The sequence below is a fragment of the Serinus canaria genome, chromosome 1A, assembly GCF_022539315.1.
Source record: "Serinus canaria isolate serCan28SL12 chromosome 1A, serCan2020, whole genome shotgun sequence".
Classification (NCBI taxonomy): Eukaryota; Metazoa; Chordata; class Aves; order Passeriformes; family Fringillidae; genus Serinus; species Serinus canaria.
Window position 1 is genome coordinate 5,658,739 of NC_066314.1, and position 21,554 is coordinate 5,680,292.

Consider the following 21,554-nt stretch of genomic DNA (forward strand, 5'->3'; position numbering starts at 1 on the left):
TTCCCAACCCTTCAGAAACATAAAGAAATGAAATCCAGTGTCCTTGGACACCAACTTCTGATTAAATTCTAGGTGCCCAACTAAACCATCCTCCTCCAGTGCATATGTGCCCCACAGAGGAAAATCAAGGTCCTGCCATTGACCGTGGCAGGAAACACAAGCATTTCAGAACAGCTTTTTCTGAACACCTAAACTGTAAATGCAAAGTAATTGAGTTAAATAGACCAAATCCTATGACATAGGCTAAGCTCCCATCCAGTGTGGCAGTCTGGTCAGGAAGGAAAGGAGTCCGTAGTTCACACATAATAAAATAGATATGATCCCATATTCCATGCACAATAAAATATATATGCACACATAATAAATATACAAAAGTTGTGTGTGAGTGTCCAGGCTTGGTAGCTGAAAAATAACCCTTGAATGTCAATACGTGTAGCAATGTCTGGAAGGATGGTTCAATTAACAAATGTTTAATTGGGGCACTTGATGGAAACCTCTGAAAGTCTGGGTTTTCAAATAATTCAGAAATACCATTGTCTACTGAATTTTTGCCATGTTATTGAGGTAAATTGGAGATTTACTGTGGAAATGGCCACTGTCTATTGGTGGGAAATGGCCTGCTGAATGGAGATAACAAGGGGACTTAACCTTGTAGCCTCTGGCTGGCAAACCCTAATTAAAATGCAGCCCCATCCTCTCTGTGGAATGCTGCTTCCAAATGCTCATATTCAAGCTGCATAACCTCATTCATCAGGCATTCCCCTTGCCCAAAGAACAAGTTTCTTTCAAATTGGTACAGAGATCTGCTACAAAGGTCTTTTTGCTCCATGACAAAGGCAACGAGACCCATGCAAATGGTTTTGGGCTGAGGAGTGAGGAGGAAGGCTTTGCAGTGGTGCTGGGCACTGAAAGCACCCAACAGCTGAGCCCCGTGGTTAAAGAGAGAGAAAGCTCCAGGGAGGGAAGGGGCAGTCTGCTTTACCTTGAGAGGAATGTAGCCTTATTTCTCTGCTGACTCACATTTCTTTTGAGACCTGCTAATTGCAACATCTCTCAGTAAGTTACTTACAGCAGAACTGCTGGGGAGAAATTGTGATAAATGCATAAACTGTGTCTTACTGATTTTTGCTGACATTTTACATGCTTCTCATGCATTTGAAACCTCCATTCAGTAATTGTCACTATAGTACACACTCCTGGATAGTGAGAACCAAAGAAGTGAATGAAGCAGTTTCTTGACCATTATCAACAATATTATTCAAGCCTCTGCATGGGGTTCCTTGCCTGCCCTGCAGTATATATCTATTTGTGTTCATCCCCCACTGAATTTGCAAGACAAGAAATGAATAATGCTAATAACAGAAATGGTATTAAGAGAGATTACTTTGAGATGGATGGTAAATTTGGGCCTCTTTAATTTTAGTGCACAGCAGCAATATGGAATCTAGGAGAAGTACTGTAGATTATTTACTCTTCTACTGCACATTTTGTCTAGATTGCTGTACAGAAAGCTGGTTTGTTACATCATATTCTTTGACAGAAATATGTTGCTGAACAAGACTAGCATAGCATTATGTAGTGTGGCTAAAGAGTAGTGAGACATCATCAGCTGTTTTCTTACCTAAGAAATACAGAAAGTCACAATGCTGTGGTGAAATTTGGGTAAAAGAATTTTGATTTCTGATTTTATGATGCTCATCTATCAGTCAGAGCTACATAAGCCAGCTTAGGTTCTTTTGAATCAAGGGCATTTTACATTAAAGAGAAAAAAAAAATACCGCATGATGCAAAAATGCATTGACTTTATTTTCATGACTAGATGTAGTGCTTTTGGGTAATGATCAGGCATTGCTTTCTCTTACTGTTGTTTGATTAAAATGTGAATACAGTCTTGACTTGATAATCTTACCAGGTACACACAGAGCTAAAAAGAAAAAGTATTCTGTGCCTCAAATTGATTTGCATAAACCAAACAATCTGTTGCTTGCTGGATTGCAAAATGGTTTATTTTGCCCATTGGCCACAGGGGCAACAATATTGTATTTTTGATGCCAGAATGTAGCTTTCATGCATTAGCTCTAAAATGACAATATGCTTTAGCCTCTCAGTGCTTAGATCTGCTTCATTTGGAAATCTTTTAAGTAGTAATAATAATAATGTTTTGAGGAAATTGAGTGGAACACTAAATTATTCTCTGAAACCTAAGTTCAAACTGTGCAAGGCTAAGGGAGCTGAAAATCAATGCACTTTTAAAGTCATTAGAGATCACAAGTGAAATAAGTCTGTGTTGCTTTAGCTAAGCTTTTAGTGTGCCATGGTATTATTACAAAATCAGCCTGAATCTGCATTAATTTCACAGTCTTTTTCTTTAAGATGCCCAAGGGTGCATGAAGAATAAAATGTAAATCTCAGGAGGCAATGTTTTTATTAGCCAAAAGGGCAGTGAGTCATGCACTGAAAATGTTGACCTGCACCATGCCCAGTGTAGGTATGGCTGACAATAGTAAAAGGGTGGAAAAATAGCCCAGGCATTAGTCTACTGGCTTTTCATTATGATTTTAAAGGCTGAAGAGAGGGAAAAAAAAAAAGACTGATTTTTTCAGTTGTTCATGCACATAGCTTCAGAATTGTTCAAGCTGGCAGTAGCTTTCATGGATCAAAGAATTACACTTGTCCCTAGAACTCGGAGAAACAAATACCATAAGGATTCTTATTTTTAAAACGTTATTTTCTTAAATGTTGAGATTCCACCTACATTACTGAATTTTGTCCGAGTCTTTTCACAAGTAGTCACAGGATACACGGTGGTGTTTTTCTCATTCTTATTTGTACGATACTTCTTGGTGCATCACAGTAATTTGTGATGTTATGGACCCCTTTATTAAATTCTCAGTTCAGCTGTCAGTGACGCCAACATTTATTCACTATCCACAGTTTACCTACACAAAAGCCAGAGCAAGCAATTGTTAATGCAGGTCTGAATAGATTTAACTATGCAATCCAAAGGCTACATAAAAGCCTTAGTTATTTCAAACCCTGTGGCTAAAGAACAAAAACAGTAACAAAACAGAACAAACAAACAAATAAAAAAAGAAAATAAAAACAAAACAAAGCAAACAAAAAAATTAAATAAAAACCCTTCTTGTCACCCATCTCCACCTAATTTTTTTTCTTTCATCTATGGTCAGATTAGCAAGTCAGCACTGTCAATAAATAAACTAGAGAAGTTGTTTATTTTTATGTACTACTGAGAACAGTGTCGTCTTGTGGCCGTTCTCGTAGACTGTGTTGGTTTAACAAGCGTCCAACCCTTTTGTCTTGTTGTTTTTTGTCTTTCCTGCTCCCTGTCCCCTTGTTCCCACAGGCTGTGCGTTTGTCACATTTTCTACAAGGGCAATGGCACAGAATGCAATCAAAGCCATGCACCAGTCTCAGACCATGGAGGTACAGTACTGTATCATTTGCCCTTTCTTTGTTTTCTTTGTGCAAATGATTGCGAATGGTAAAGCCATGCTCTCCTGGATCAGATCAGACACATGACAATCACAGATTTAAATTTTTTACCAGCTCGCTCTACCTGTCTTTGTGAAGCTTTATTTTTCTCAATCACCTAAAAGAGCACAATAAGGCTGCTGTGTGGTATCCAAACACAGCTCTCAATCCTGTTTTCAGTGGCATTCAGCAGAAAATAAAAATGCTGTGAATACCACTCCTCAGTCATACTCAGAGTATCTCTGATGAGTAAATTACCTCTATTTTTAACACACGTTCCCCCTAAGAAAAACCTTAGCTTCTTTTAAATAGATTTCTAAGTGTTGTGGTTTGCACTGCTCTGAGAAAAAGCTCAAGAGATTTAACATGGCCACACTGAGTTACTAGTGCATGTGTTTTTCTGCAAATAGAATCTGTTTTTAAGTTAATATTATTTTGCCTTCTTCATGTAGCCAATAAAAATGCTAATGATGACAGAGCATATTGGAGTGTGGCACTTCCTGCAGAGCACCATCGTGGCTGGCCCCTCACAAGCAACACTCTTCATTCCCTTCCCAACTGCCTCTATGGCCTTGTATTTTATCATGAAGAGCAGCTCAAAACTTTAAACCCGTTCACTCAATGTGAATTCAGTTGCTAGCTAACGATCTGGTCATTGGAGTGGTTATTGAATGCCACAGCTTGTCTGGCAATCTCAAAACTTTTTTCAGTCTGTGATTTTTGTCATGGTCTTTCAGAATTTTGCACAAAAAACCGCACAAGTATGAAATCTTTACTTACTCTGGATCTTCTAGCTTATCATTGGAGAGTGCATGTTATACTGTATTATGTATACTGTATCTTCGTGTAGTGATGATTTTTCTCAGAGGTGGCATTGATGTTATGTGCACTTGTTTCTTTTTTTTTTTTTTATTATTTTATTTTATTTCTTTTTCCACCAGGACCTTTCAATTTTATTTTTTTTTTCTCTCAGTGATTTTCCTTTGCAATGCTCTAGTCTCCCAAAGCATGCTGGGTGCTAAACAATCATTATTGCGTCATGTCGTTGAGCTGCTTTGTGTAACGAGCCAAGGGGGGACACCAGGGGTGGGAGGGTGGACAGAGGACAAGGAGGAGGAGAAGATAAAATTCAAGCCAGTGCATGAAAATGTCACTAACTGTTTCCTGTATAGTACAAGTAATGATATCAGCATTGCAAAGCTGTTGTCTTTCCAAACATCACATTTGAATTTGGTTGAGCTTCTTTTATAATCAATGTGTTTTCTTTTCAGTGCAATGCATTTTTAGACCCTGGGTATACAGTTTTAGTTGAGAATCTGCCAATGAGATGAGAACAAATGAAATTATCTTTACTAGAAAGCTGCTGTTATACAGTCTATGCAGTCTGATAGTATATTGTGAAAAAACTGCCACTTTGAGTCTCTGCAATAATACCTGTAGTAATTTGTCTGCCGTGCACTGCTCCATTAATTCAGATCTATATGTTTTGCTGGGTTTGATTCTAAGTAAAAAGGAAATGTTTATTGGTAATACTGTGTTTTACCTATATTTTCCATGTGTTTTAATGCATTTTTCCGTCTAGCAAAATGAATTTTACACAGGTCTACTTCCGAAGATGGTAAAATAAAGACATAACACCTCCCAGACAAATTCTCCCACTCCTCTGTTGTATACAGCACTCCAAAAGGGGCTGCATTTTGGCAGGATGCTCTTAATGAGATTTACTCTGTAGAATAGTTACTCTTGGATCAAAATCCTTCTCAACACCTTTAGAGACAATGAGATCCCCAAATTGGTGAGGCAATTCTAAATATTTTGCCCTTTGAACTTCTGGGTCTTTACATCAGTTGAGCTTAGGCTGAGTCCCTTCTTGGAAAGAAGTTTTGCACCCTCCCTCCCCGTGGAGGAGGGACTCAACCTGACAACAAAAAAATATGAAAGCAGCACCAGCTGTTGGGAAGAAAATGGCACTGAATGGCATGGAAATATGAAGCCATTGAATGAGGAAGGGAGATGCACCTTGTGTTTGTGCTGGAAGCTTCCCCTCAAGCTAGGAAATAGAAGCGCATAAAACAAGAATCACCCCGTAGGCAAAAAAAAAAATCTCACTTTTGCCCATACTCTTCTAGTGAAAAGTTAAATTGGGTTGACTAGTGTTACATGTCAAACCTCAGCCTGAAACAGTCATCTTGGACACTGGTTTCATGTTATTTTGCAAATAAAAGTGGTCTTATGGGAAGATATATAGTACACAATTGCATTTAAACACAATTACTACAGATTTTTTCCCTTTTTTTATTATTTTCAGTTCTTTAGCATGCATCATTGACCAAGATGAATTTTCAAAGAGGGCTAAGAAAGAACAATGGGGTTGTTAACTCCAGATAAACACATCTTATAGAATAATGCATTCTCTTACTGCTCTTTCCACCTGACTTACTGACCTGGTTAAATCAACTGACTTTTAAAATATAATTGCTGCTCTAAAGTGTTTGCTCTTCTATTTCTTTTCTGTGGAGTTGTTTGTTTGTTTGTTTAAGTCATTCAAATGCAGCACCAGTAGAAGACACTAATTTGTTATCATGGAGTAAATTTGATACAACAATAACAACCCTTTTCTCATATAGAGCCACTTGCTAGATATAATCTCAGTCTTCAGAACATTTGCTTTCTCGAAAATGATGAAGTGATGAAATATAGAGCAGACAGTGAAAAAATGAATTATAGATTCATAAATTGCAGAGATATTGTTTTTATACAATTTACTGACATTTAAGCATTCATAAATATGTCAGCTGTAGTGTTGAATGCTGAACTACCAAACTGAAAACCTAAATAACTATATAATATTTCTTCCTTTGATACTCATTTCTATTTCTTTGGAAATATACTTGATTGTCCTGTACATCCAGGCAGAAGGCAGTAAGTTCCAGTTGTTCTTAGCCCAGTGTTACCAATAATGTTACTTGTATAAGATAGAAACAGATTGCTTTTTTTTTTTATTAGCAAAACCAGAAAAATCTCTCTCACATCCTCTACCCCCTGGCTCCTTTTTCTTTCTTCTTTTTTCCTAAATGATCTTATTTTTAATATTAGTATAAAAATCACTAGAGAGAGGTAATTGTGTAACAAGCCGACTCCTTCATAATCTTTATTTGATTGCTGGAGTGTTATGGATCTCCTTTCTTCCTCACTGAAACACTAAAAGACATTTTTACAATGAAACACACTGGAAAAGAATTGGAGGTGGAATAATAAACCACAAGCAATGATTTTCTAAGATAATTCTAAAGGAACAGTGTTGATGGGGTATATTATTATTATTATTATTTATTATTATTATTATTATTATTATTATTATTATTATTATTATTATTATTATTATTATTATTATTATTTCTGCAGTTTACTTCATCATTTTATCTGATGATTGGGAAAATTTTTATCATTTGTCCTGGTGTGAGGTTTTTCAGAGAAAAGGTACATGGCTGCTTTATGTAATTAATTGAGGACAGGAACTTTTCTGAAGATGTTCACAGTGATGTTGTGAGAGCAGCCATTGGAAAGAGTGGGTGAACTAGAACCCTGCTCTGCATCCCACACTATGCACTTTGGCTCAAGCACTGCTGTATTTCTTGGACTTGAGTCACTTATCACTCCTGCCATTGCGTTCACATTGAAGTTAGACAAGAAATTAGTATAACAAAGCATGGCAAGGGAAGTTATTCATTGGATGCTGTGAAGTTGAAAAGCAGTATGAGATGGATTGACAGTTTTGATGACTCATAAAATGCTTGAATTAATTTGAAGAACTGAATCATTGCAGTATATAGCTTGCTTTCTTGATCTGAAAAAATTAAGACTTGAAAGGTTAAAATATGAAACGTTTCTTAGCAGGGAAAAAAACAGAGAGAAATCAACAGAGACATCTTTCATAATCACATCTCAGTGTCTTTGCCCAGGAATGCCCAATTCGAAGTCCAAGGAAAATTCCAGTTTACCTCAAAAGTCCATTTGGCCTGTGACCTCCAACTTCTTCCCAAAGGTCCCTCAGCCATGGGTGAGGAATAGGCTGCAGACCAGACCTCTAGCTCTTTCTTACAGCTTCCCTATTTCCTAAGGCATCTTACAGCCTTGCCATACCATGTAACAAGAGGCTGATAGAAGCAATAGAAGAAGTGGTGTCAATCAGGAATGGGCTGCTATCACCAGAACTAGTCCCTTTTGGTCTGCATCCTGCCCTTTGTTCACATCTCAAGGGTGCTTGGTACAAAGCGTGCCCGGGAGCGGACCGCAGGTGGGTGAATTGACCGGGGGTCCTTGCTGTGAACAGGGCCAGTGCCTCGCTGATGTAAATGGCTGCTGAGGTAAATCTGCTGCTCCCAGTCTCTTTAGGGTGCACACACCAGCTGCACTGAGCCTGATGGCACAGCCAGACCGTGGTGGCAGGGCGGTGTTGGCTGTGTGGTCCCTGGCAGCACGGAGGTTGGACACCTCTCCCTTTGGCGCTGCCTCGAAAACAGACTGCAGACAAAGCATCACGTCCATCTCATCAGCTGTGAAGCTTAATTAAAGAGGACTGGTACACTTTGCTGTCTCTGGCAGCAATTTTGATAGCTGGAAGGAAAAGAGAGCCTGAGGAAAGGTGCTTTATGAAAGAGCTGGGGAATCAATAATCTCTCCGTAAGCTCTTTATGTAAGAACCTGAAGACCTTAGTCCTTGCAGTCCTACACATGCCAGTCACAAAGAGAGGGTGAACAATCTGATTGTGCCAGTGCCAGTGGCCCTACAGGACATGGCTGAGCTCACGAGGTGAGGGTGACCCAGTGTGATTTAACCCTTCTGTCTTTCCTGATCTGTCCAACCACAGGGCTGCTCTTCGCCAATCGTGGTGAAGTTTGCTGACACCCAAAAGGACAAGGAGCAGCGGCGTTTGCAGCAGCAGTTGGCTCAGCAGATGCAACAGCTCAATACTGCCACTTGGGGAAACCTCACAGGTCTTGGAGGACTCACACCACAATATCTAGCTGTAAGTTCACTTCAGAGGTGATGGCTGTATTATGCTCTATTTATTTTAGGACCATGGTTAACCAGTTCTACTAAACTCCCTGCAGTAAATTGCTAAATTGTCCAGGATACACAGTGTGTCTTCTTCAGGGGGTGTTTATCTGCAAAACAAAGCATAGATTCATAGAAAGGTATGGGTTGGAAAGGACCTTGAAGATCACCTAGTTTCAACCCCCCCACTGTAAATAAAATTTTATGCCACTAATTTTATTGGGGGTTTTGAATGCTAGAGTCTATTTTTTGTAGCTGTAATGAAATTTAAGTTCTTCCTTAGGGGAGGACAGATAGGCAGCTGAACACTGTAGAGGCCATATCCATATGGTGCAGCCTCTAAACTAGAATGTTGTGGTTCAATCATCAAATTTCCACATTTTCATATGGAAATGGCTTTTGCTTTAATGCATGGTCCTGTCGATGCTAAATATGTACGGTTCATATCCCCTTATACAGAAAGTGAATGTGGCCAGGAAAAGCCATAAATTTAAAATAGCCATTTCCTTAGTCCGTTTGTAAGATGAGAAACAGGTGGGAGCTGCTGTCCCTGATGGAAAATCTGAAATCCGCATGTCTTTGGTCCTAGATGGCCAAGAGTGGTTCCCCTTCATCACAGCTAAGAGGGAGCCTCTGCCTTTTGTGGCTTTGGAGTTGGGAGGTCTGGTTGAGGATCTTTTGAATTACTTGGGGGTTCCTCATGGTTCCAAGTAAGACAAATATAACCTCACTAAGTACAAGGTCAAGTACAAGGTCCTGACCCTGGATCAGGGCAATCCCAAGCACAAAAGCATGGATCAAGCACAGCCCTGAGGAGAACTTGGAAGTGTTGGTGGGTGAGAAGCTTAACACAACCTGTCAATGTCCACTTCCAGCCCAGAAAGCCAAACATGTCCTGGGCTGCATCCCCAGCACCGTGGGCAGCAGATGAAGGCAAAGGGTTCTGTCCCTCTGCTCTGCTCTGGTGAGACCCCACCTGCAGTGCTGCATCCAGCTCTGGGGTCCCCAGTACAGGAAAGGTACAGACCTGTGGGAGCAATTCCAGAGGCCACAAAGGTGATCAGAGGGTTGAAGCACTTCTGCTATGGAGAGAGGGCTGGAAGAGTCAGGGCTGTTCAGCCTGGAGGAGAAGCCTCTGGGACCTTTGAGTTTTCCATACGTGAAGGGGGCCTCCAACAAAGCTAGAGAGGGCCTTTCACAGGGGCATTTAGTAATGGGACAAGGGGTAGTGATTTTAAAATGAGAGAGGGCAGGTTTAGGTAAGACACTCAGAATAAATTGTTTCCTGTGAGGGTGGTGAGAGAGTGGCAAAGGTTATCCAGAGAAGCTGTGGCTGCCCCAACCCTGTTGGGGTTCAAGGCCAAGCTGGATGGGGCTCTCAACAACCTGATCTAGTGGAAGGTGTCCCTGCCTGTGACAGGGCAGTTGGAAGTGGAGGAGCTTTAAGGTCCCTTCCAAACCAAACCATTCTATGATTCTATGAAATGAATGTGCCCATATATATGTACTGCATATGTATAAATACATCATTTGTGTGCATACAATGTTTTGATATAGCGATATAAACAGCAATTTACCCAGCAATTAAAAATATATATTAGTACTGAGGTTGGCTAATTAATGCTGAGAAAGGCTAAATTGCTATATAGACAAATACCAGTCTAATGAATATCTGTGTGCTTGATTCATAAAGATAATAGAGAAAAAACTGAATTCACAGGGGTGGGGAAGAATGGACCGTGATTGACATAGATGAGTTATGGTAACTACTAGACTACAGAGGGTTGTAATTAGTCACACTATGTTGGTTTAAATAGATTTAACACCTGGTTGTTAAAAAGAATAAATTGATTAATTGTTTTAAAGCAGCCATGTTATTGAGTTTCCCTTGTGTCTCTGTGTTTCTTAATAGAGATTAGACATTAATATGGATTTACAGCATTGACTCTAGGGATGTTCATTCCAACAGCAGACAGAAGCAAGAGACTATATAAATGTAAAGGAAAGCAGAAATATTCCAAATGTGAAATGATGGCTCATTTTAGTTTTACCTTCATTTGTTCCATTACTGTCAGATAGATTGCTGTGTTGTGTTGTTCATTTGCAGCTCCTGCAGCAAGCAACTTCCTCCAGTAACTTGGGTGCCTTCAGCGGCATTCAGCAAATGGCCGGTGAGTTAAAAACCCTTTCATTTTGCTCCTGCTATGTTTTGTGTTCTTAAGCTATTGAATTCTGTGCCTCTAATAATCACATTGTCGGGGGTGGGGGGCGTGTTGTGTATTAAATGTGGCAGATGTATTGGCAGGGGACAGCTCATGGTTCAGCGTCAATAGAAACACTTTCACCCCTCTTTCAGAACTGAAATTAAACCCAGTGCTCCCAGGTTGTGCAAACAGTTTGTCTTGCATTAGTCACCTGCCATTTGGCCAAAGTAACCAATTGTAAATTGCAGGAGAGCTCTTAGTCCCTGCAGCCGTATCCTGCCCTATGAAAAGTGTCAGGAAAGCAACAGCAGGATTACATTCTAATTTCCAGTGAGATTTCTGTGTCCTGAAAAATCAAATTAATGGCAGCCCTCAAACATTTTAATAATATGTGGTGAGGAAAAATGTTCTGACCTTTTTAATGAAACCCAAGATTACAGGCCTACCTTCAGTATGAATTTTCAGGCTCCTTTTATAATCACAGAAAATTAACTGGGTGCCTTTTTGACTTTGGAACCCTAGTTGGCAAAATTACACAACAGAGATTTTATGTAAAAGCATAATCTTCAGTCTGGAGGAAAAAAAGAAAGAAAAGGGGAAAAAAAAGAATCAAAGTGTGAGCGGATTTGAAAGCCAGCTAGTTGGAGGGTTTCTTAGTAATGAGCTGTGTGCCAGTAGTAACTGATGTGTAGTGATTAGCAAAAGGTCATTCCCACTGTGTGACCTACCATGCTGATATCCTAACTTAACATGATGCTAGAGAAGGCAGCATGTGCAATAAATCAGAGCACAGATGCACATTATGCCTGCCGTGAGGAACTGTTAAAAAGCTTTTTTTTTTCTTGTTACAGGGAAAAAAAAAAAAGAAAGAATCACAAAACCCCTAAATTGCTACATTAGTTTATTTTAATCATGAGCCCGCTGAATCAATGAAATACAACATTACGCTTGCTTCATCATCACAAAACAAGGGCTAAAATATTCAGAAGCCTTTATGAGCACCATTTCTCATTCTTTTTTTAATCCTGGTCTTTTGCTGCTTCTGGTTCTGCTTTGAAGGAAGCCTGAAATACTTTAACAAGTATATATATATATATACCACACTGTATAGCTATACCCCACAGGTATTCTTTGCTCAATCATTATATTATGCCATTATTGCAGTGACATCAGAGAATAATGTGAACCTGCTGTCTGACAATATAAATTGGCCTACAGATGACAATATCTCTGAATTATTCTCTCTTCCTCAGACCTGCTGGCAGTGCTTGCTGGTTCTATTATGTTACTCTTGCAATCTAGCGTTTTTTCCATCAAAATAATGTGTCTTAATATGATAAACAGAACAGAGCAGTTCAGCAACAGTTTTATAGTTGGGAATTTTGGAAGTGGTTTTGAGCTCAAAGATTGTGTTTTAATGTTTTCATATTTGGTTAGGTCTACAAAAATGAAAGAATTGGGACACTGAGGAAAAATAATGTGATATCCATCGTATTATGTGCACCTTAGAAGTTTTTGTTGCCTATTTCTCACTGTTAGTGTAGATTCAGCTTTGTTTTCAAGAACTGTTGAAACTAAGGATTTTAGTCAAGTATTTCTAGGATGGGTTTTCAATCCAGGATGTGATTTATTCTCTGAAAATCAGATGGTCTTGAGACTGAAAGAAATTCATCTTAAGAAATCACAGTGGCACATCATTGTTACTCGAGGGATATGCTTTTTTCAACTGCAAATTAGATTGCTAATGCACTTATCTGTGGGATAATTTGATGACTGACTGCCTCTCTTGGAAAAAAATGTATTTTATATCTTATGTTCATGTTATCAAAACAGCTTGAAGTTTACTCCTTTCCCCAAAACATGTGACTCGTAAATCTTTATGTTCAAGGTAAAATTAATGATACAAAATTGTTCTCCAAGCTGCATCTCTACATGAAAGTGCCAAAGACTAAGCACCATTTCATTGTTAGAACTGAGTTCATGTCCTCTCCTTGGAAATCAGGCAGTACCATGTCATGCAGTGCATCTGGTATTAACAATTTGTATATTATGTTTCGTGAAAGGAATAGAAAGTACTCCTGTGTCTGCAGCAAGAGCTTGCATTACCAGCTGAAGCTATCTTTGAACATTTGTGAAGGCCTAGAGTTCTTTAACTTAAGCTGTACAAGTTCATTTCGCAAAAAAGAATCTAATATGTAATTCCATATTGCATGTAGTTTGCCTATTAATATAACATTTCAAAGTGAGGAATAAAATCCAGACACAATTGAGTGAGGTGCTAAAGAAGATCCATCACTGCAGCTTTCAAGTTCTTTGAACTTTGTGTTTGAGGGGTGCAACTTTTATCCTTGAAGTCGATGGGTGTGCTTACCACGTAATTCAGACACTAAAACTTTGATCAAAAGCCACATGAGCCATTGAAATTCCACCCTTACTTCCATGTCAGGGCTCTAACATCTCTTTTGTGCTTAAATCTTGATGAAGTCACGCTTTGCTACATTAGGACTTCTATATAGTTACCCCCTTGTACAAAATTGGGGCCCTTTGGATCTGCAAGTTTAATTGTGCTGCTAAAGCTTGTGTTTTCTCTGCACAGAACAGAAGTGGCACAGCACACACCCCACTGCAAATGTGAAGAGTTATTTGCTATGCTCAGTATATTATTTCTTAAATCAAAGCAATTTTCTTTGCTGGCAGAGCAAAGCCACTGCTCTTCAGTGTGCAGTTTTAAATTCCCTTCCCCTAATACCATGCCTCAGACTGGTTAAAGTAGTTCTTACGTTGCAAAAGCAGTGATTCTTTGATTTTGGTGAAGGGAGTGGGATTTTTAGGTTTTTGTGATTTAAGAGTATTGGAGTTTGCTTGTCTGTCTGTGTATTTGTTTGTTTGTTTGTAAGCTGGGAATAGAGTCCAAAGAAAAATGGGGATTTTTCTCTAGAAGTCTCTAACATACAGATATTAATCACTCAGCACCAAGTCTAAAAGTGAACACTGTTCTTGCTGTAGCAGCCAACTGACCCTGCTGTACATTCAGCATTGTGTGAAGTTCAAGCAAATCACAAAACTGGTTTAATGAAAATTTGAGACCCTGAAATTTGAGAGACAAAAAGCTGTAGCTTGCCATTTAGCTTTCCAAGGTTCCATGCCTAATTCTGCAGCTTAGTTTTATCTCAATTCTATAGAAAAATGAGATTTTCATGAAATCATTCTACTTCATGAGTCAAGCCAAAGAAAACAATGTAATATTTTGAGACTGGTAATAAAGTTGGGAGAGCTGGCAGTGCTGGTGCCTTTGGTATTACAGTAATCCCCTGGTCTTGATTACAGGCACTAATTCTACCTTGCCAAAGTCTGCTTCATTGTCCTGTGTAAAACATGCAAGGACATGCATCCTTATGGGTGTATTTCAGAGTGAGCACTTCCTCACTTTTCCTCCCTTCCTCTGATATCTTCTAATCCTAATGCTAATTTAAAGGCAGTGTTTTCTCTTTTGTTTTTCCTCTCATGTGTTTCCTCTCCAGCCTCAGTGTCTAGCCTGCACTTTGTCTTTGGGGAGGGCTAATAATATAGATTAATTACATGGTGTGGTTTGATTGTCTTACTTTAAAAGACAACATAAGCTACATTAAACACTAGCAAACTTGCAAGCAAGCAAAAATTCCTCCTACAAATTGCATGGGAAACTTAGTTCAAAGGAGATTGATGTTGCTTGAATGTTTGAATTGAATTTGGCTGGCACTGGAGCAGGTCCTAAAAGCTGCAGTTATTTAAACCAACCTGCCTGTTAAAGAGCTTGGGAATTACAGTACAGATAGTGTAAGAGGAAGTTTAGTATTGCTAGGGTGACTGTAGAAAATATTTCAATGTTTTCAATATTTAAACAATATACAGTCTAGGAAGATTTTCTATAATCTATTAATGTAAAATGTTTTGGCAGGAACAAATATTGGTTCACACAGTAATATTTTTGTATTCAAGACATAAAAAAATGTACAGTATTCATAAAAATACAAGGGGCTTCTCTTAATTTCATTGAATAGACAGTGTATTTTGCTTTCTGAAGTTATACAGGAGGAGAAACCGTGGATTTTTCTTTTTTCTTTCAGGCCCCTAAGCCCTCTGCAGCTGGGACTTTTTATATATTTCCAATGTATATGTTTTTTCCAGTGCTGTCCAAGTTCTCTCATAGTTTGGTTGCTTTCACATTTTGGGTTGAACTTCTGGCCCTTTCTGAGCCCTGCTCTATCCATTCCACCCTTCTTCCACTACCCAAGCCAGATTTCCTCCTGTTGCAGAGTCTGTAGGAGCAGATGGGTGAGAGAAAGTCTGTGAGGTTCTGCTTTCTGAATATTTTTCTCTAATTGTTGGATTGGCTCAGTGGATCTGGAGGGACCAGTTGGAAGCCAAGACCATCTGCACAGAAGCTCTATACTTTTGCATTGGCCAAAGGATCCTTTATATCCTCTGACTCCTCCATGGCTTCATTCCAGCAAAGCCATACAGAAGGAGGATTTCTCCTGCTATGACCTCTTTAGGGATATCATATTAAAAGTAAAGGTCACTGAGAAACTGTTTCCAGCTCAAGGGAGATAGCTGTTTCTTAAAGATAACTACCAGTTTTCAAAATGTTGACCTCAGGGACCAAAAACATTCAGCTTTTGTAACACTAATTCCACTGAAAGTGCTAGTTATTTAAATACATAAAATTAGCTTTTTTACTTCTTCCTCTTTTAACTAATAAATTAAACAACTCTCTTTAGCATTTTTGGAGAGGCTGAGTTTGCAGCAAGTGAGCCTGTTCACAATCCACACATTGCTCCTTCTCAGAGGAGAAGGAGAGGCACCTTGAGAGTGCTCAGCAGTCAGGAGATGTGCTTATTCAGGCGGTAAAAGTGCACCATGTGCAAGTTTGGCCAAGTCTGGGCACAGTATCTGTTGCTCTGTGTGGGCTTTCCAAATGGAGGGTGAGGGGGATTTTTATTGCCTTAGCCCTTCTGTGGATGGAATTCATCCAACTGAGCCTCAGTAGTTTGGAAAGTAGGCATCCCATCTCCCTGCAATGTCAGTGGAAGAGGGAGTCACTCCCAGACAATGATTCATCCTACCAAGGCTGGGGTTAATCTATTTTATGGATATTAGGAAAATACTACATACATTAGGAAAAAATTCTTCACTGTGAGGGAGATGAGGCACAGGTTGCCCAGAGAGCTGTGAATGCCCCATCCCTGGAAGTGTTCAAGGCCAAGTGGGACAGGGCTTGGAGCACCCTGGTCTAGTGAAAGATATCCCTTGAAAGGTGGTCTTTGGGCTTGGAGCAACCTGGACTAATGGAAAGTGGTCCTGCCCATAGTAGGGAGGGTGGAACTAGATGGTCTTTATGGTCTCTTCCAACCCAAATGTTCTATGAGTCAATGGTTCCATGATCCTCTTTTAGGATCAGATTATTTCATTACCCACTCTCTCTTCTTTGACTATAGCAATAGCCTGAGTGAGTAACTTTTTTCTGGACAAAGTTAGATCAGGTGAATCGTTCCCACTGGGACTGAAGAAGTTTTAATGGACAAAACCACCCTTCTTGCCAGAATGTGCTTAGAGCATGTATAACCTGAAAATGGGCTGAAATCCTTCATAAGTCAATAAATGGCTCAAAGGGTGTTGGAATTAACTGATCTTTGAGGTCCCTTCCAACTCAAACCATTTAATAATTCTGTGAACCTGCAGTCAGATTGAAGCACGTGCTCTTAAAATACAAGGCAGAATCAATTGTGGACTTAAAAGTTGTTTTAAGGGCTTTGCTCAATCAAACAGTAACTGGTCAGGCTACCTCAAGCACTTTTCAGATAAGCAGCTTTTCTAAAAGCAGCCACAGAATATATATGGTTCGATGGAGGTGGCACTTAGATCTCCTGTCTGTTTTAATTCTTAAAATATTGCTGGAATAGCCTCACCCTCCACACCTTCATACACATTTTAGCATCATCATCTAAAATGGCTGATGTCAGTGTTAGCAAATAGTTGCTTTTTAGCCTGGAGGTGATAAATTTTACCTTAATCCACATTTTTTAAGCTGCAGCCAGGATTTAATTCAGGTGGAATAAATCCTAATAATTGAGAAGGATAAAATTTCCAAAGCAAAGGAAGTCAAGTCAGTGGGAACTGCTTATGAGCGATCAGATTTGGTTCTGATAATCACCACTGACTTTGAAACTCTCCATGCATATTGTGCCACTCAGTGTAGCTGGTGCCTTCCTTTTTTTGGAATTTGTGCAGTAAGCAAATCTCATCTATTTTCTAATGTGATTTTATTATGGTTTTAGAAATCCAAGAGCTGATGAGGCCTAAGAAGTCTTGAGGAACGGCTTGTGACTCCGTTCCCTCCTCTACAAATACCCAATAATTCCAAATTTACAGTTATCACAGGAGAAAAGCTGCAGCGACTGAAATGAGGCAAATTACTTCATTGTATGAAAGTTTGTGTCAGAGGCAGCACAAGAAGTTGTAAAATGTAAATCTCGTGCTCTCAAATTTCCCCGTGTTTTCACAGAACTGCATCTGTGACTGTGCAGCACTACAAAAATTTCCTGTGAATGTGCTAATAGGCCTTATGAGAATGTTCTATCACCATCCATCTGTCACTTTTTAACAGGCCTGATTGGCAAGCACTTGTAACAACTGACATCTGTTCTCGCTTATTGATATGTAGATTTATGGTAATTGCTGTGAACAATAAGACACAAAATTACCTAAGGTGAACATTAAATTAAATTTTCATGCCCCTATCCTTATAAATAATTTTTTAAAAAATCTTAAGTTTCAAGCAAGGCATACTGTGCATCTGTTTTGTACATAATTTAATTGTTTTTTTAATCTGCCAAATAACAAAATGAAAGTTGAATTTCTTTGCGATCTTGAATATTTGCCAAGCTGATAGCACATTGGTAAATACATGTTATTAAAAATGGAATCAAACTGTATTGTGAATCTGGGTTTTTTAATCATTTCCCTTTAATTCCCAACATTGTCTCCATCATGAAGATCAAGAGTTATTCCTTACCCAGAAGGGTTTTTTTTTTCCTCTACAGGAAGATATTCATTTTTCATGTGCAGTTCTGCCTATGAGGCTGTTCCTCAGCGTTAAGCAATTTGCATTTCTTCAGAGAGAGGTGCATTTGCTGAGTGAGCAGCACTTTCAAATAAAATCCATCTACTCATTTGCTGTCCAGCTCTGTTGCGGGATTTGGGACTGTTTTGAAAAAAACTGTAGGATGTGAAATGTGTGAAGAGTGTGTGTGAAAGGAGAGAGAATGAGAGAGCAGATTCATCCCACAAAACTGCAGAACTGTACCTTAGCTGAGGTTCAGTTGAACCAAAAATCTCCATTTGAAAGCAAAGTACTTTTGGGGTCTGGGACTTGAGAGCATTTGGTTTCCCTCCTCCAAATTTGTCCAAGCGAATGGGATGTTGACACTCCTGACAAGCTGATGGGAGAAACCAATAAAAAGGGAGCAGAGATGGTAAAATGCCTGGGGAATGTGAAACAGTGATGACAGGACTTCTTTTTCAGATGTTTGAGCAGACAGAGGATCCTAAAGAAGATGCATATTAAGTGATAAAACTGTTGACAAATGGGCTCTAGAGCTTGCTGGGTGACAGTGTGTGCCATGAGCCCTTGCTGACACTCACATTTGGGTGCCCAGTTCAGTGGGGCTCTTTGCTGTCCTTCTCTTACTCAGGTGTGACAACAGCCAGCAGGTTTTTCTCTTGCAGACACCCAAGCTGACACCCTATAACACCTGCAGGTTGTTTTGTGGCCAGTGTCTTACAGTCACTGCTACAGTAAAACAAATTGGGTGAGGAGACAACTTCATCACCACCAAGCTCTTGTTCATTCATCTTCTTTGGGCTTTGAAACTCATTTGCCAAATTGGTAGGTTCCCCCCTTTGCTTATTAAAAACAAAAAAAGGGTTTTGTGGAATGAGGTAATGATGGTATTTGTTTTGCATCCACAGAGGTACAAGTGTGATTCACCAGTGCAGAGAGAGCAGTTGCTCACTGTGCTGCTTGTTGACCTTGTCTGGCCTAGGCTGTCCTCTGGAATCATTCTCTGTTCATCACAATTATTTAATCCTACCATATATAGCATTTAAAAGTCCAAAGGAACCCTCACACAGAAGAAATACAAGCTGGTTGTGACTGATCCTTTTGATGAATAACTAAACAGTGGGGGAAAGAAAGCCATTCCTCTGGAGGAGAGCAACCTACTGCTTCCCCAAATCCTTGTTATAGGATGGCATGAAAATACAGCCTCAGTGAAGATCAGCAATGTTTGCTGGATATTCTTTGCTGAATTACTTATTCTCCTTAGGAAATAGGAAGGTAAATTATGATTAAGGACCAATATTAGTCCAGGATGAAAATGAATTCCATATCTCATTTTGAGGGTTACTGACTGCTTTGTTTGCAAAGATTTGGGTCCCAGTCTTTTCTATCCCCAAAATCTTGTTTGAAATAGTCTGCGGTCTTATTAGCAATGCAAGATAATTCTTTGGTGGGGAAAAAAATACTTACACCCAAGGCAAGCCAGTAAGTCAGATGAGTAATTTTAAAAAATAAAAAACATATTGTTTGCATACATGTGAAAATAGTTAGAATTAGTAATGTTTGAGAAAAGCCTTATTTTTTAAGGTGGTCTTTAGCCTCCAAAAGAAACCTTAAAGAGGTTTGGTCATGTAATTTCTCCAACTGTCTTGTTCCAGTTCCAGACTGTGAATTGGTGTATCTTGGATCAACTAAAATCTTAACTCCCACCATTGCAACTGCATCACATTTTCAGAAACACCAACACCTGAACTGAATTTGGGCATTGACTGAGACACCCACATCAGAACCTCAGTCCAATTAGGTGCTCACCTGAGGCCTGACCTGCCTGTTGGAACATGTTGTATTTAAATTTGGGGCTTTATTCAGAACTAGATGTTTATATAAAGGTTCATTTCACAGTCCCTAATGCTGTGACAGTGAGAATTCATCTTTATGGAGATTATTGATTGTACTAACCTGAGTCTGCAGTACTTGTGTTTGAAAGTAGCATCATTCTCCATTATTGCAGGAGTTCTGAATTCCTAGAAAGTACCTCTCCTTCACTGCATTTTTTTCTTCTCAAACATACATCCCAAGTATTGTATTTAAACCCTCTTTGTTTTAATTTTCTCCGAGTTGTTGTTAAGCTCCTCTGTTTGAAATACAAGTCGGGCAGGGAGAAATAATATCTCTTGTAGGCAAACTAACATTCAGAAAAAATCAGACAGGTTTTTAGGCATTCAAACTGGGAAACATGGGAAACAAATTTTATTCATCCCAATTATATGACCCTGTCCTGAATGTGTTTTAAATGCTAGTTATCTTCTTTATATTCCCCATTGTGTCAGGAAATAATATTGTGCCTGGCTTCACACAGAGTTTAAATGACTTTTAATTCTACACTTCCCTTAGAAGAGGCACAAACCAGGTTTAATTTTCTTCAAGTACAGGCTGGTGTCTTTGGTGCATTGTCTCAGCTCCAAGGTAGAGGGATGAGAAATATTCCTCAGGAGCTCTACGATGTGGTTTGAGATGAGAGTTGTTTTGGGAATGAAAAGAATCGAGTTTATTGGCAAGGTACACCCCAAGCTCCATGACCATTGAAAACAGCACTTTTTGATGATTATGATGATGATGCCAATGATGATTGCCTGTTTTAATTAACCCTCTTGCTTCTCCACATAGGCATGAACGCTTTACAATTACAGAATTTGGCAACTTTAGCAGCCGCAGCAGCCGCCGCCCAGACCTCAGCTACCACCACCAATGCAAACCCTCTGTCCACAACGACTGGTGCTCTGGGAGCCCTCACAAGTCCTGGTAAGAGCACAGTGCCTGCTTCCAACACACAAACGTGGCAGCTGAGGGCAAGGTGGTAGTTAAAATGCTGGTTTCATGTTGTGTCATGAGTTCCGTGCTCATGTAAATCGCGAAGAACCTTTAACAGCTGAATACATCTCTGTTGCTGTTATTTCCAAGCAAATAGCTGCTTTTTCAAGTGGTCCAATGTGGGCATGTTTGCCTTTCCAGGTTCATTTCAGGGGCCATTAAAGCCTAACAGAGCCATCTTAAAAAACTCTGCTTGAAAATTAGAATTGCATGGGAACTTAAGATAAAATTAACTTCTCACAAAAAATTCAGAACATGACCAAATCCTTCCCATCCAAAGGAAAATCAGCTGAGGTGGTTCTTTTTAGTCCCCAGGATACTGATCTTTGATTCCCACCACATGCAAGTATTGCCTTTGCCCCTCATGAATGTTTATGAAGTCTTTTTTTTTTTTTCCTTTCTATTGCTGGGTCTCAATTGAGCTTTCTTCTTTACTTTCTGACTACACAGTTACAGAAGTGATAGCAAATGCACAAGGAATGCACAGCCAGATTCTGACTTCATTATGGGGGCAAAAGGGACAGGATAAGAGGTGGAAATGCCTCCGTGACCACCATGTGGATTTCCAGACAGGCATGTCTGATGTCTCCAAAGCCCTAGAGAGAAACTGGGGCAAATTCAGGCTTAGGTAACACTTCAGAATCTCCAGAATCCACAGAGAGAGATGTTGATTCAGTGTAGTTACTCTGGGTTTACAGTGATGTAGCTGAGTAGAGAATTTGGCCACTTATTGTTACATAAAGGCTGCAGGGTGTAATTATTTGCATCATGAAGTGTGTTTATTGCTGTTCTAAAAAACATTCATATTATTTTAGACACCACTAAAGAA

General features: G+C 39.4%; 1 protein-coding gene across 8 annotated transcripts in view; it reads left to right on the plus strand.

Moving 5' to 3' along the window:
• CELF2 (CUGBP Elav-like family member 2) overlaps positions 1–21,554 on the plus strand; it is a 376,846-nt gene that overhangs the window by 315,394 nt on the left and 39,898 nt on the right. For 7 of the 8 annotated variants that reach the window (XM_030238355.2, XM_050984875.1, XM_050984882.1 and 4 more), the window contains 4 exons: positions 3,365–3,444; positions 8,364–8,522; positions 10,659–10,722; positions 20,522–20,656. In XM_030238355.2, the coding sequence (XP_030094215.1) occupies positions 3,365–3,444; positions 8,364–8,522; positions 10,659–10,722; positions 20,522–20,656 (438 nt within the window). The remainder of the gene's footprint in view (positions 1–3,364; positions 3,445–8,363; positions 8,523–10,658; positions 10,723–20,521; positions 20,657–21,554) is intronic. The other variant, XM_050984924.1, reaches the window with a different exon arrangement.